Source organism: Anabas testudineus, chromosome 12 (assembly GCF_900324465.2).
Source record: "Anabas testudineus chromosome 12, fAnaTes1.2, whole genome shotgun sequence".
In the NCBI taxonomy this organism is placed as follows: Eukaryota; Metazoa; Chordata; class Actinopteri; order Anabantiformes; family Anabantidae; genus Anabas; species Anabas testudineus.
The window spans coordinates 7,104,521-7,119,736 of record NC_046621.1 but is presented as its reverse complement, the minus strand read 5'-3'; the positions used below and the strand labels follow the sequence as shown (position 1 = coordinate 7,119,736).

The following is a 15,216-nucleotide window of genomic DNA, read 5'->3' as shown; positions in this document are numbered from 1 at the left end:
ACAAAGGCAGTTTCCTTTTGAACAATGTAAAATGAAAAAGTACTAGGCTCTTCAATGTGCCTCAAATTTACTATTTACAATGCTGTTTTCATTATAGTAACTGCACAGCATACTGTGGTATTACAGATTCAATACAAAATTACAGAAAAACTGCATAGAATAATAAATAACTGTTTTTCCTTACACTTGTTTACACTCATTCTTCATTACTTAGTTTTCGTAGCACTATAATTGCACTTTTTATTGATGGTGATTTTTTCACTTCTTATTTGTTTTAGATGGTGACGTCTGTAACCACAGTGGAGGAGCACCATTCATTCCCAAATAGTCACTGTTTTCACTGCAGAAAACATGTTTCTCCAAAAGGTCAATAGGAACACTGTGCTGCAGTTTGAAGCTTTGCAGCATTAAACGTTTTATATAACTCGTGTTGAATTATATAAACATATGAATCATTTTAATGCCATGTGTGAACATTTAATTGAGCTTCCCAGTTACTGATGATGCAGATAAATCAATCTGTACATGTTAGGACCACCCTCGCCTTCTTACTGTAGATTACTTGCCCTCTTCCATTAGTCTTTTCCGTTATTCTCAGGGGCGGCCTCGATGGCCCCTCCCACCACCACTGAGACCTCGCCATCGACTGAGTCCGTCCCTTGCTCCTTCTCCACATCTGGCTCCTTGGAGCCCCGCTGATTAGGGTTGTTTTGGCTGCTCCACGACTTGCTCCTGCTGCGGCTGGGCTCCAGAGACTGCCTGTTCCCGCTGTCATTTACAGAAGCCTTGACCCTGTAGCAAATGCCACACACCAGACCCAGGAAAGCCCGTCTCATCTCGCGGCTGGCCAGAGTATAAATGATTGGGTTCATAGCTGAATTGAGCACAGCCACAGCAATAAACCAGTGGGCCTTGTAGAGGATGGGGCAGGGCTGCACACATGCCACATCCACCAGAAAGAGGACAAAGATGGGCATCCAGCAGACAATGAAGACCCCAACTACAATGATGACAGTGCGGAGCAGAGACATCGCATGCTCAGAGTTGCTGTGCTTGCTGACCTTTTGGCTGCTGGACTTAACCAGGATGTAGATGCGGGCGTAGAGGACTGTCATGGCTAAGAGCAAAACCATGAAAACTGTGATGCAGAACGCTAGATATTTCTTGCTGTAGAGAGGGAAGATTATGGAGCAATCGGGGAGGTTGTACAGGCAGTTCCAGCCTAGGATAGGCAAAGCTCCAAGAGATATGGCAATCAGCCAGCAGATCCCAATGAGCAGAAACACTCTGTAGTTCTTGTTGGCATCATAAGGCCTCATTTTGATCATAGTCAGATGTCTCTCTATAGCAATTGCCAGGAGGCTGAAGATGGAAGCACTGAGTGCCACAAACATGCTTCCCTCTCTAACAAACCACACAGAAGTTGAGAGCTGCAGAGTCTTCTCTCCTGACAGGAGCAGGTTGACCAGGTATGCGACTCCAGCCAGCAGGTCGCATAGAGCCAGGTTGCCAATGAAGTAGTACATGCGGTTGTGGAACCTGTGGTTCCTCCATATGGCTATCAGCACTGTGAGGTTCTCCAGGATGATGAAGCTGCAAATGATGAGGAAAACAATGGTTCTGGGGTCCACTGTGCCAGGGCTGGTGTCGATTGTGGACCGGTTGGCCAGTTTCCCTGTGTAGTTGTAGTGGCGTTGTATTTCCTCGTTGATCATCTTTCAAACCACCAGCTGCTGACACTGGATGTCAGAAGTGAGCAAGGAGTCCGCTGTCAGCAGATCCACGTTTCCAGCTGCTGGGGAAGATGTGAGAAACAGTGTTTTAAGGGTGATATCCCACAAAGAGAAAGTTCACTAGTGTAGTCTGGTGTATTTAAATGCATTAGTCCCCACTTTTTAAACGAACAGCTGCAGAAAGCTTCTCTTTAAAAACACAGACATGCATGTAATGTCCAAACTATGATGCTATTTGTCTTTACAGATGTCGTTTCCTAAAATGAAAAGCACCCGGAGGCTGATTGAAACCTTTTAATTAGCGCAGCTGATCCAAACTTTTTCTCGACTTTCTAATCCTACTAATAACCGTGGTGGAGGTGGTGTGACTTTCTTACCGTGGATGCTCTCAGGTCAACTTTTCCCGTCACTTCCAAGTTCAACTCGCGCTGAGGCTCAAACGTGTCATGGTCCAGTTGAGTGTCCGTGTTTCCTAGATCTGGGCTTTAACTCGGAGTCCTTCTCGGTCGCTGGAACAGAGCAGCTCCTCATCTTTGACTGATCTCTGAACTCCGGAGATGTCGATGGTTGGCTGAAGTTCACCCCCCACCTCCTCCCTCCTTCAGCCCGGACAGGGGGAGCTGACAGGCGGGGGCGGTTCGAGCGTAAAGTCCATCAGCTCCTGGAGGTACGACGACAAATAATCTTTAACACATGTTCTTGTAATGGCTTATCACTGTGTGTGACGCATATGTGTTAAAAATGTGTTTCATTTAGGAAGTAGCCCCCTTAAAAAAACATAATTTATACAAACTATAAACAGATGTTTGTGGTTTTGCTCCTATTGTGAGTCAGTAAATGAGAATAAATTGTAAAAGGCTTAAATATATGACTTAAACGTTTAATTACTTCAGACAAACCTAGAGGTGGCTTAACTATCTTAAGTAGCCAGGTTTTAAAATCCTGTTACTCTACATCAGTGTTTAGGAAAATATATTAAGTGTTAGAAATGAGGAAACACAGCATTTCTTATCTAGTGAGTCATTTAACAGACTAGAATAATGGTATCTACACATTTATTGGGTTTGTGGCTTTTGTGGTTGATGCCAACACTGTAATCTGTCATTTGAAACATCTAGCTGTCTTAATTGGATGTTAATTGATTTAAGATTGGTAGCTCACCTATATTACATTAAGTTAGAACTGGTGAAACAGCTCCCAAAGAAAACACTAGGACTTTAATCAACTTTCTCCTGTTGATGTGTGATGATAAATATAGCTAACTTCAACAAAAGCCTATAGTCTGTAGTTGATTTCACACTTCCCCTGTTGTGTGTCTACCTAACACGGGCATAAAAAACACAGCAAATACAATATACTTTACAGTAAGTCAATATGACTGCAGCACATCCTTTGTTCTGTTGTGACCTCATATCCAGGAAGGATGGGCAGGGCTGGCAGCAAGGAGAAGGACTCAGAGATTCTGGGAGGACAAAAGCATGATGGTTACTCTTTAAAATAAATGTGACGAAACTGACTTCAACACTTTAAGAGTGACCCAAACTAAAATCACCAAAATAAAACCCTTTTATTTTCAAATCCAGAACCTGCTCCAAGAATTACTGACTCATCCGCATTTTGCACACTATGTAAATATGACTCAAACGCAAATTTTTGCTTTACCTTATACAATGCCACACATCTAGCTGCTTGCAATTTTCCTCAAACAAAGCACATACTGTACTGTATCACAGACCGAATCATTAAATAGTAGAGCTCTTCCAGTGACAGTGGTTATTAACCCTGAGGAATGTTTTGTGTGGTTCAATAAACAGCTGTGGTCTGGCATTGGTCCATCAGCATTGTTACAGTCACAATTCTCAGTCATTTCCTGCAGGTCACACTGTGCCAGCAGCAATGGGAAAATCAAGCCAAATAGTTGCTCTGGACCCACAGCAAATCTGGGACCAATCACAGACTGGGTCTATGTACGGGCAGCTGGATTAACAGACTGGGAGCATGGTTGGAAAAATCTTTGGTTTTTCAGCAAACTACAGTGATGTGGGGCTTGCATCTGCATTTACATAAACGTTGGACCAAATGTGAAACCATCAGCAAGTACAAACCCATAATATGTGGTTAGACTGAGTCTGCGTCTGTGTATTCATAGACTATTGAAGAGGAGCATGGGTGGAGGGTTTTCACTTTTGCAGGACCACCCTCAAATGTTACATTGGAGACAGCCACATGTTTGATTAAAGCAAGGCTGAATTTTCCTGTCATCTTTGCCAGCAGGACAGTAATTAAGGTTGTCTATCGCTGCCATTTTCCAGCACCAAATCATAAATGCATCATGTGTGATTTCCTGCTATTATAATGCTATGGTATTTAAGTACAAACCTATAGGCTGCAACTCATTCATTTAAGGGGACTGTACAGTATAACCTTCCTTCCCACAGAATAGCTGGCCTCACAGCTGGTAAAACCATTCCTCAGGGAAAGTTTCCACTGCTACCACAAGTACAGTCAGCGCTGGACCAGTATACAGTTTCTGTGTAACACTGCCAGTGTTTCAAAGAAGTATTGACATCCTTTATTCTAGTGAAGTAGCCGTACCAGCCATGCCACACTGCAGAACTGCTCCATTACAAGGAAAGACCACCATTAAAAAGTAAAAGGTAATCAGCGACATTTAGTTAGGAATTAAAAGTATTGATGATGCAACAGAATTTTCATAATTAGTGGAGTAAAAAGTAATATTTGCCTCTAAAGAGAATCAGAATACAGGTATGAAGCAGTTTAAGAGTAAAGATACATAAAAATTACAATGCTTGGCAAAATATACATCTATTTACCTGCTTTTAAGCACTTGACATTGTTTATGCTAGCATAGCAAAAATCTTTTTTTTCTTGGTAGCATTATACAGGATGTGTTCACTGTCTGTAGCTACCCTGTAGAGATTCAGCATTTAACAGCTCTTCACTACACAGGCATAAACATATCAGGTTATTCATTATTAATCATAATGCAGTGTAAAGGCAGTGTGCACTTACCAATGCCTACACGTGCTGTATAAAGTTATAAAGACATTAATAATTCATTATAATGTAGTTTATGTGACTGGTAACATCATACCCTTTCATTCAAAGCAGACAACTGATGGTTAAATGAGAATGACCGGATAGAATAACGATAAGGGGCCCGTGCTTTAGTACTATAAGCACATTACAAAATCTATTTGTCCGACATCAGCATAGCCATTACTTTGCTGGGGTTTGCCTTGTTCAAGCTCTCAACCCTTCATTAGAGTGCAATAGCTGGGGTCAGAGCCCTGGGTAGTGGGCACATACATGTGCAATTATATGAAAACTCTGCCTTTAATTTCACCCTCGCAATTTTGAGGCAAAAACACACCCCGCGAGTCTGGGCTACAAATCTGAAGCGGACAGTCCCTCCTGCCCTGTGGCTTTGTGGCAGCAGTATTTCTGGGCATGGCGGTCTCTTGCATGCAACTTAACAGAACAAGGCCTCAGAGACATTTCTGAGGCATAATTTCAGTTGTGGCACAGTTTAGTCTAGGATCTGCCAACTTTAGAAGGCCACACAAACAGAAATAGGTCCTAACTTCGGTCATTTCTTTTTGCTGCCGGGATATTTAATGCTTTTACCTTTCACTGTTAAGTGCAGTGCTTTTAATTTTCCATTTAATTTGTCCCCAGCTGTGAGGTTGATCAGAAGGCTTGTTGCCTTATAATTAGATCACACATCAGATCTAAATAAGCAAATTATTTAAATAGAAAATCTGGAAAATCAAATGTGGAAAACAGCAAATGTAGTTGTTGGATTATACACTGCCTGTCCACAAAAAAAGTCACCACCTGGATTTAACTACGCAAATAGTTAAGAGCGTCCCACTGGATAATTACTGCATGTTTAAGCTGGCAACAAGTTATTTAACCCTAACGGATGCAGTGAGTAGCTTCTCATTTCTTAAACAACCATGTCTGAAGATGCATCCTGTGGTCATCTTCTGTTTCAAAAGAGTCAGATTATTGACATGAATCAAGCAAAGAAAATATCTGAGGTGAAGAACTGTCCAATGGAAGAAGGTCATGTGGTCTGATGAGTCCAGATTTACCCTGTTCCAGAGTGATGGGAGCCTCAGGGTAAGATGAGAGGCGGATGAAGTGATGCACCCAACATACCTAGTGTCTACCATACAAGCCTGTGGGGGCAGTGCTATGATCTGTGGTTGCTGCAATTGGTCAGGTCTAGGTTCAGCAACGTTATGTGCCCAAATAATGAGGTCAGCTGACTACCTAAATATACTGAATGAACAGGTTATTCCATCAATGTATTTTTTCTTCCCTGGTAGCATGGGTGCCTCTGTGGTGGTCCAGGCCTTGTCTTTTATTTGTGTTTTATCAGCTTAGAAATATTGTGTTTGCTGGTATTTGTGAGTTTGGCAAAGATCAGATCACATTTCATGACTATTTATAGAGGTAACCAGGATATTGCAAGCAGTGCCATTACTTTGTATTTCCCCTCTAGATATTACGTCACTATTACCTTGTTATTTTCAAAATATTTCTCCACTAATACTCAGATTCTCACGGTCCGTGAATCCTAATAACATTACCATTATCATCATTATCTTGAGCTCTTCATACTTACAGGCAAGTTGTCAGTCACAGTAAAAATGTTCTGACAGACAATACAGGAAGCTTTCTATGTATGCTGTGCAACTATTATAGCTCTCAGGGGAATTCAGGGGTCACATCTTACGGTTAAACTCAGACCAAAGTGAAGTTTGTTTATAATTTCTGTAGATTACTATTCTCTGTGTTTTATAGTACAAATGCAGCTAATGAAATGTATTTTAACAGAGTCTTGGTGACGTATTTTGGCCCTAATGAGTTATCACTTAGACATTAGGTAGCAAGTAAACCTGTTTTCTTTTATTGTTGAGTGCAATTGTATTGGCCTTCCAGACAGTTAATGTGAGTGTGTAGCAATAGTCCATTCATCATGAGGTGGAGCAGTACTTTTCTTTCCCAGGCCCATTAGGTTTACAGTACTCAGAGCTTGTTGTATTGACGTTCAGCAGTCATTGGTCATTGCCTGATGGAATGAATGGCTTTTATATTGTCGTTAACCAGAGAAGAGTCTGGAGTCTCCATCCATCCATCTCCAACCGTTCATTTGGCCCCTGATATTGTGGTGGAACAGTTGCTTTCCCCCTCAATTTATTTGTTAAGTTATTGTTTAGACAAACTCCAATATAATAAATAGGCAAAAGCACTTAAAAGTAAACATGAAATTATAAAATAGTTGTTTTCATGGAGGTAGTTTTGGCTAACATTCAAGTAACTCAACATTAGAGTTACTTGAAACATTAGAGAACATTAGGCTGGTAATCTAGTGGTAAACCTACACCTGCACTTTCACTTGAACGTCTGTGAAGTCTTTGCTGACACAGAGGAAAACACTGTTCATTAAAAAGCTAATGTTGTCTGGACATGGGACAAAGTGTTTTCAAACTAGCTTCACAAACTAGTTTCTAAATCAAAGACAAAATAAAAGGTGGAACTCAGAGTTCCTGGTTTTGTCTAGCAAAAGATTTTGAAATATTAATCACTTATTTAACCACATAAAATCAATATTTAGTTCCCATAGGCCATATAAAATAGTTCACTGAGCTTAAAATGCATATTTAATCGTTTCTGTCATGCCTATTTATTTTAATTAATTTCATATAACCTAAGTGCTGGTGTCATACACATGCATTTCAAACAGGTACGTATGTGAGTGAGAGCTTTATTTATCATGCTCATATTGCTTATTTGCAAACGTCAGGCAACATTAGTTTTATATGATAAGATCTACTGGATCAATGTGCTCTATCTCCATTTATATCCACTGGGCATCTACATAGACATTGTTAACAGCCTATTGATGTGTTGCTGTTTTTGTGCTGCTGTGTTTTAAGTTTTAATTTAATTTTTTTTATTTCTGTGAGCACTTCTAGTGACACAGTTCAGCTCAACATCAAATATTTTTTTAGTATTGGGATCTGACATTTTACCAGGATGATCTTGTGAAGAGAGATCTTTGTTGTTTCTTTGCTTCCTGTTGGTGGAATCAATAAAACAGCATTTTAGCAATAGGAATTTCCTAAGATGCATAGAGTATTAAGTGTACAGGAAACCATTATAGCTTGTCTGATTAAATATACTGGAGGTGTGCATCCTTCTACAAACTCCATCATACTTACTAGTATGTGTACATCACATATCCACATATCTTCAGACACTGAATGAGCTCTATGTCAAAATCTAAGGACAGAAAAAAATTTATTTACAAATATTGTTGTTTAGTTTCTGACCACATTTACTGCAGCTTCCCCAGATTGCTTCTGTAGAAAGAGCTAAATGGGGAAATGAAGATGATAATTAATACTAAGTTGTACGTCATGTGTCATTTCATTGACTTTGTTCCAAAAGGTATTAGTAATATATGAAGCAGCTACGGTTAAAAAGTTGTCATTTGAAATTTTAAAGAAAAGTTTTGTTTTGGGCCTGGTTTCCTCTTGCTGCTGCCTCTACATACATCACCTGGCCACTCCCTTCATGAGCGCTGCTCCCGCTCTTGTGCCTCTTACTTCGCTCCCGTCTGTTTTTCCCCTCTTTTCCTCGAGCTCCACCCCAACCTCACCCACTCACACACTTGCTTTGCATCATTTTCTCAAAGACTCTATATGTAAGCCAGCCAATGACCCACTGCTGCATGTTGTCTTCTTGATCTCCAACCGCTGCCAAATCATCAGCTTCTCATCACCCTGTTCTTGTCTTTGACTCTTCCCTTTTTCAATCTGTAGTAAGTTGATAACTGGACTGAGGTTTAGGGTTGCAGCCTTGGCTCTTACCCTGACCACAGCTTTCATCTCACATCCACTTTCATTTTGTTTTGTTCCCCTGTTCTGTTGATGCATGGCCTGAGTTCCAGTCTTTTATTTGTACTATTCACATAGTTTTTGTGGTCATGACATTGCAATTGACGTTGACATTGAGATTTTAAGGTCTGTATTTTCTCTTTGTGGATTTAAGCCTTTCCTTATACTTTTACTTCCCTCTTCTCAGGTTCTGCATTTGGGGCTTGTTTCCTGGTATTTTCTTATTGAATGGCAATTACCAGGAAACGAGCAGGCGTTCTGCAGTAAGATCTCGAGTTTTTCATCAGTGTCATTATGAAAATTAAAGAAATCAGTTTAACCTATATGATGGCTGTGTTTGCTGGTAGGAAACAATACAGTGGCTGGAGTTTATAAGTAAAAATACATAACCTGTAATAATAACCTATAAAATAAGAATAAGTCCACACAGAGAGTTTCAAAATATTTGAATACATGTCTATATATTCACTCATTGCCTTGTTAAACCTCGCAGTATTATTCCTGTGTACATTTTTTATTAGAGACCATATGACTGGTGCCACACTTTAGTATGTCATCAACAACCATACAATTCTGTGCAGGCTATAACTGTCTGATTCTGATGAACAAAAAGTAAAACTGAATCTGCTGCAGTTCAGGGAAATAACTATCTTACATTTAAAGAGCAATGAAGTCTGTCACAGCTATTAATAATCAAAGATGCCGTGATGTCAAAAAGCCACAAGAAACAGGAAGAAGATGCAGTTTATGTATTAATGGTCTCTACTGCAAAAAGCTAATCCATTTGCAGTATACTCACAATTATAATATATATATTGAATGTATATGAAATACTTATCAATTCCCACTTATTTCATTCATTTTCCCACCACTGCTTTTAACAGTTAATATTATAAAAAAACCCTCTTATGTCCTATTTTAAAGTTGCTGTCGGTACAACAGTATGAATAAAATTAGAACCTTGCACTATGTCCTACAAATAGGCACAGGCTATTGACAGAGAGTTTCTTGTGAATATTTTGCCAAACTTCTGTCAAGCTCACGTAAGTGAGTTCTTAATACACTGGCAAAATTAAGATAAAACACTGGCAGTCTCACACAGTTCCTAGACAGGATGGGTTTTTATTTGTTACTCTCTCACCTTGGTGACATCAGGTTCTTATCTACATCATTAGAGCAGAGATTGCTTATCCTGCATGTGTAAAAACCAAGCACTTCAGCAGGCACTTGGGCACTTTGCTTTTTACCAGATGGCACATCCTCATGATAGGGAGCTCATGAGGATTCACATACACCATATCTCTCATGGCTTCATTTTATTCCCACTTAGAAACAACTTGAATAGCACCAGTGAATTGTGTGGGCAGCAGTGAAAGCACAATGCAAAACACTATACAGCCAGTGATCATGTGGGAGCACATGAACATTTTGACTGAGCCAGTGCATAATTAGACACTTTTCTAATTTTTGTATTCGTGAAACATTTAAATGAGCCTACACGTATACAGCAGATGAATATAGACCATGTGAGATTTATCATTTCTCCTTGTGTGAAGCTGTGCATGCCCCACTTAAATGCAGATTTTTGTGTTCACACAGTCCTACACTCATATTTAAAATGTTAGACATATAATAATAATAATAAATGAGGCCCCAGATCATGATCCACTACAGACATGTAATTATTGAAATGGTCTGGACCCCATCAGGGAGGAAACTTACTGTGAATTCAGGTCATGCTGGAGGGATTACATGTTGCTGTGGTTAAAGGATGTCTCGGCCGCTGTGCTCACCTTTCCATAAACAACCACAGTTAGCTTCAAAGAGCTTCCACCATGTGAAACAATACAGTACATGGACTGTGGCTGCATACGCTCCCAGTTATTTTTCAGCAAAATGAAAACAAAACTATGCCTATTAATACTAAGGTTTGAGGAAAACTCACTGTTTTCAGTAAAAAAAAAAAAAAAAAAACTCTAAAAGCCAAATACCTGGCCAGCACCAAACAGCAGAGAGACACAGTTAGCAACCAGATAATGGAGTGTTTACCATTTTACAAATCACATATATGCCTCAGGAGACCAAAAGCAGAGTGACAAAGTAAATATTCGACTTTGGCCAGAAGCATGGTTACAAATATTTGTTGATATGGCTACAAACAGAATTGCTGTTTGCTAACAAGTTCCCCAACAACTGTTATGACAGCTTGTTTCTAAATCAAGAAATTGGTTATTAAAGTCTTAAGAAACCGGAAAAGCAATGTACACAAACTCAAATTTACTCGTTTATTCATGTGTGTTAAAGTGTTAAAAATGTGTTTGAGGAGAGTTGTCAGTGTACACTTCCCCCTTGTTGCAAACGGTGTTTGTGGCCTGTTTTTAAATAATCATCCAAATAATATCAATATCCTTTTATTAAAAATAATCCTATGCTTTCTATCAGCACCAAAATATTTGTAGTGTCCAGCCCCCGGCGTCTGCAGTTACAATATATAGAACATATTGTTCCTCGTATTTGAAATCTTGTCACAAAAGAACAGTTTCTTTTTCAAGGCCCTTTGTTTCTAAGGTGTTTCCTCGTTGGCCTCTCAGAAACCCCACAGAGAACATCAGACCGAGCTACTTTCAACGGTCCCTGGGTCTAACTTCTCGCTGCATTGTCAGACAGCTTCCTCAAAGGATGTCCCATTAGAAATGCTTTGCGTGTGTAACTGCAATACACTCGCACACACTCTCACAACCAACCAGACGCAGCAAAGCTCAGTGTCTAACAGCAGTGTGTGTGTTAGATAGAGCATTATAACACTGGTGACTAATTAATAAAATTACCTCTGGTCAAAAGTCCGGGAAATGACACCTCACTTAGGTTCCAGTTCAGGAAACACATATTTACCACATTTTACACATTGTGTTATAGGTGTAAACTTTCCACTGGTAACTTTACTCCAGTTACTCTCAAATGGGTCAACAAACAGTTCACAGAAGATTAGCTCAGCAACAAATTACAGCAAACAACAATATGACAGATTGACAGTGCAGGTGAAGCCCACTGTAAATCAAATGAGTGATGGCTGGATTCGTTTTAGCTGCTTCAGTTTCAGGTTTCGTGTTGGTCATTGCTGGTTCACTGTCATGGTTTGCTATGTACGGTTTTGAGCTGTTGGGTAACACAAAAAAACCAGAAGAAAGAAGAAAATGAAGAAGTGGTAAAAAGATTGTTCTCTTGCAATGTACATGTAGTTACTGTAACGTTATCTTATCTATGAGCATGCTGACTGGTGTGCACTGGGGATGATAAGCAGTTCTTCTCTCTCTGGTGGTAAAGATGCATTTCATTAGATCATGAAAGACAAACTTTTGTTTTATTGCTCTCTCAGTCCTTGAGGTGGGGCTGTGGCTGGAGGTTGTCTGCTAGATACAGCTGGACCCTGTGTATCACTGCAGTAACACAGTTTGGCCACTACAGCCAGCCACAGCCAGGTGTACCTGTTTATCCTGGGGGCTCGGTTCTCCTGGGAGAAGCTCAAGCTCTGCTTCTATAGTTGGTAACTCCACCTCCCAAAGACAAAACCAAATAATAAACAAGCAAATAATTTAACTCTTAAACACACTGAAAGTGATTGTTATCTTCTCAAAATCAGCATTTTCTTCAAACTCATGGCAAACCCCCCTGCACCTCGGCTCTATTTGGTACAGTCCCCCCCGGATCCAGTCCATAAAAGGAGTTCAGGTGGCGCGAAATTGGTTTGTCAGGTCATGGGTCCATCACAGGTGATGAGCAAGAAGAGTCTAAAGCAGAGGTGAGAAACAAACATATTAGTCCCATACAAACCTTTGTGAAGATTTTCTGAAAGTTCTGTGTGAATGTTCCTGACAAACATCAGTATAAGTTACATAACAGAACCCAACATTAACAATTCATACTCATTATCAAACGAGTCACCTGCACATTGGATGGATACAGACCGAGTGGCTGAGGTGTGTTGTCTTACACCAACATTACAGGTTAGTTATTTATCACCGTATGAACTGTTATTGTTATAAAAAGAACATGGTCACAGACTCTTTTAAACAAAGCTGCAGCGTGTGAAGCACATGTTAAAAATAAAAGAATTCAAGTCTGTAACCGCTGAATGATTTGACAGATACTTAGCTCTTCCTTATTTAGTACATTACTACAATTGCTTTTGACCCTGCATTTAACCTCACACATTTTTCTGCTTTGAACTTAACTACAGGAGAGGTTACTATGTTGTTCTACCCCAATTAAAAGCGAGCCACCTACATGAAACTAAAAAACATGAGCTCAAACGTCACTGGAGATAACATAGGCCACTAATCTTGCTTTGTGATAAAGGAAACGTTGTCGGCCACACAACCAAAACAGCCGGCCCCTTACACAGCCTTATCTAATTTAACTCACTTAGATTTGCAATATGAATGCACTTTAAAGTTCAATATTTTCAATCTTTACAGGATGCTGATGTGGACCAAAGGAAGCTTTAGACAGTTAAAGTACAGACAGACAGTGCTGTGAAAACATGACAGGAATGAGTCGAACTTTTAAATATCACTCATTTTGGAACTGGTGACATTTCCTTGTCAGTATTGAAGCATTTACCATAGCCTCATATTAGTTATGAGTTTGAAGGAAATGACACTGACTACATTAATTCCCACATTGTTTCAACACTTTTAATTTTATTCTTCCTGTTTAGTTCACTTAAAAAATGTTGGAAATTTCCTTTGAGCTACTACAGTGGGTCCTCAACTCTATAGGTCTCTGTCCGCTGCATGACTCTAGGTGCACAGTTTATCACAACAGCCTTTCATCACGTGAACAAACGCTGTGCAGAGAAATAAGTGAAACCATAAGGAAGCAGCTGCTGCAGACTGTCTATGGCCCACATGAAAGGATGTGGTTTGTGCTGTGTGCGTCCCATAAAAGCTTCTACCACAGCCTCTTTATTTTATGACTTCACTATAACCTTATTCATTAGATGCCTTTAAGATCATACACCTTTAAATGCAAAATATTATTTTTGTGACTTACTTTTGAATTGAACTCGAAGCCTATTGAGTTTTGCTGTCATCAGGAATGTGATGAATCTCTGACTTGCCATTCTGCAGAAGTCAAACACACACCTTTGGCGCCCTCCAGAGGGGTGATGAGTTTGTGTCAGGAGGAGGGACATGTTTCAAGCTGCCAGTGAAGTTTTATTGCGTTCTTTGGGTGTGCTATATTTTAAATAGCGAAAAGTCTGGAGCAGTTGTTACCTGTGTGTTTATCTTATTATTTTGCAGGTATGTTTTAGACAACCTAATTAATGAATGTCTTAATATACTTTACTATATATGAGATAAACCTGTACTTTTGACTTTCTTGTAATTTTATAAATATAGTATTAAGAATCAGTTACAGTACCTTCTTTTGTCCACTAGAGGTCAGTGCAAATAAACAGACGAGTCCAGACTTGAGGTGCAACCAGTGAAATTAGCACAGAAAGTCATGAAAAGGCTTTTGTTAGAAAAGAAATTGAGTGTTGAAACCAAATGTGCATTTAGAAGATAAAAATATCCAACTGAGTAACAAACCTACACCTGTGTGTGAATCACCTGACTGTTAAGATTGGATTAACAATTCTGCATGATCAGTATGATCTTAAATAACTTATTCATTCATCTCTTTAAAGCACATTATTGCACAGTTTTAACTGTTATATTATTTATCCATGCACACGTTTTTCACACCGGTGGTTTTGAATTTTTTTTATTTTAAATTTTATTATGTTCTCCAGGTTAATTATACAATTTCCTCATTGTAGCATTCAGCTTGACTTAATTTTGTACCTCACATATGTTGTTGGAGTAAATTAATCTCAGCAGGGATTTCATCTTCATCTGTTGTGCAACTAAACATCAAAGTACTGACGAGCTGGTTCTTTCTGTGGTCTTATTTGTGTAAAGTAAACAATAGTATATCAGTGTACCCACTTTACAAAGCTTGATTTACTGTATGTATGACACTCATTTTACTTACCTTTAATGCTAGTTTATAACTTCTCGGTCATAAGTGACGTCTGGCATTTTTTAAACCTGACCTCAAAAAACAAAAAACTGTGCGCTCGAACTTTTGGACACGTCAACAAGGTCACACTGACATATTTTTGAAGAACCCAGACATGTTAGTTTGATTGAATTTGCAGACAATGGCAATAGTGCTTCTCTTGGTTTAAGCTGCTTGGTGCTATTACAGTACCACTAAGCAAAATACTGTACCTACTTATCTTTCCTTAACCCTAACCACAGCTTACATCACAGCTACACACCTAACCCCAACCCTGACTCTAACCTTATCCTTAAAACTAAGTCTTCACCCAAAGCAACGCTATAAAGAAGTCTGGTCCAACCAAATTGTCCTGACGTTCCCAAAATATCATCGCTGTCTAAAAAGCAAATTGTTCCTCACGAAGACGGATGAAGAGGGATAACAGCACACGCACACACGCTCACTTTGGTAATTTTATGGTAATAATACAAACAAGAGCAAAG

The 15,216-nt window shown here is 39.4% G+C and overlaps 1 protein-coding gene across 2 annotated transcripts; it reads right to left on the bottom strand.

Moving 5' to 3' along the window:
• Positions 1-544: 544 nt before the first annotated feature.
• LOC113158915 (sphingosine 1-phosphate receptor 3) lies at positions 545-2,391 on the bottom strand. Of its 2 annotated transcripts, none has more exons than XM_026355254.1 (2): positions 2,111-2,391; positions 545-1,795 (listed from the first exon to the last, which is right to left on the bottom strand). In XM_026355254.1, exon 2 carries the CDS (start codon positions 1,713-1,715, stop codon positions 576-578), a length of 1,140 nt encoding a protein of 379 aa, XP_026211039.1. In that variant the 5' UTR covers positions 1,716-1,795; positions 2,111-2,391; the 3' UTR covers positions 545-575. The 2 variants fall into 2 exon arrangements, with proteins under 2 accessions (XP_026211039.1, XP_026211038.1); XM_026355253.1 differs by having other exon boundaries at positions 545-1,792.
• Positions 2,392-15,216: the final 12,825 nt, after the last annotated feature.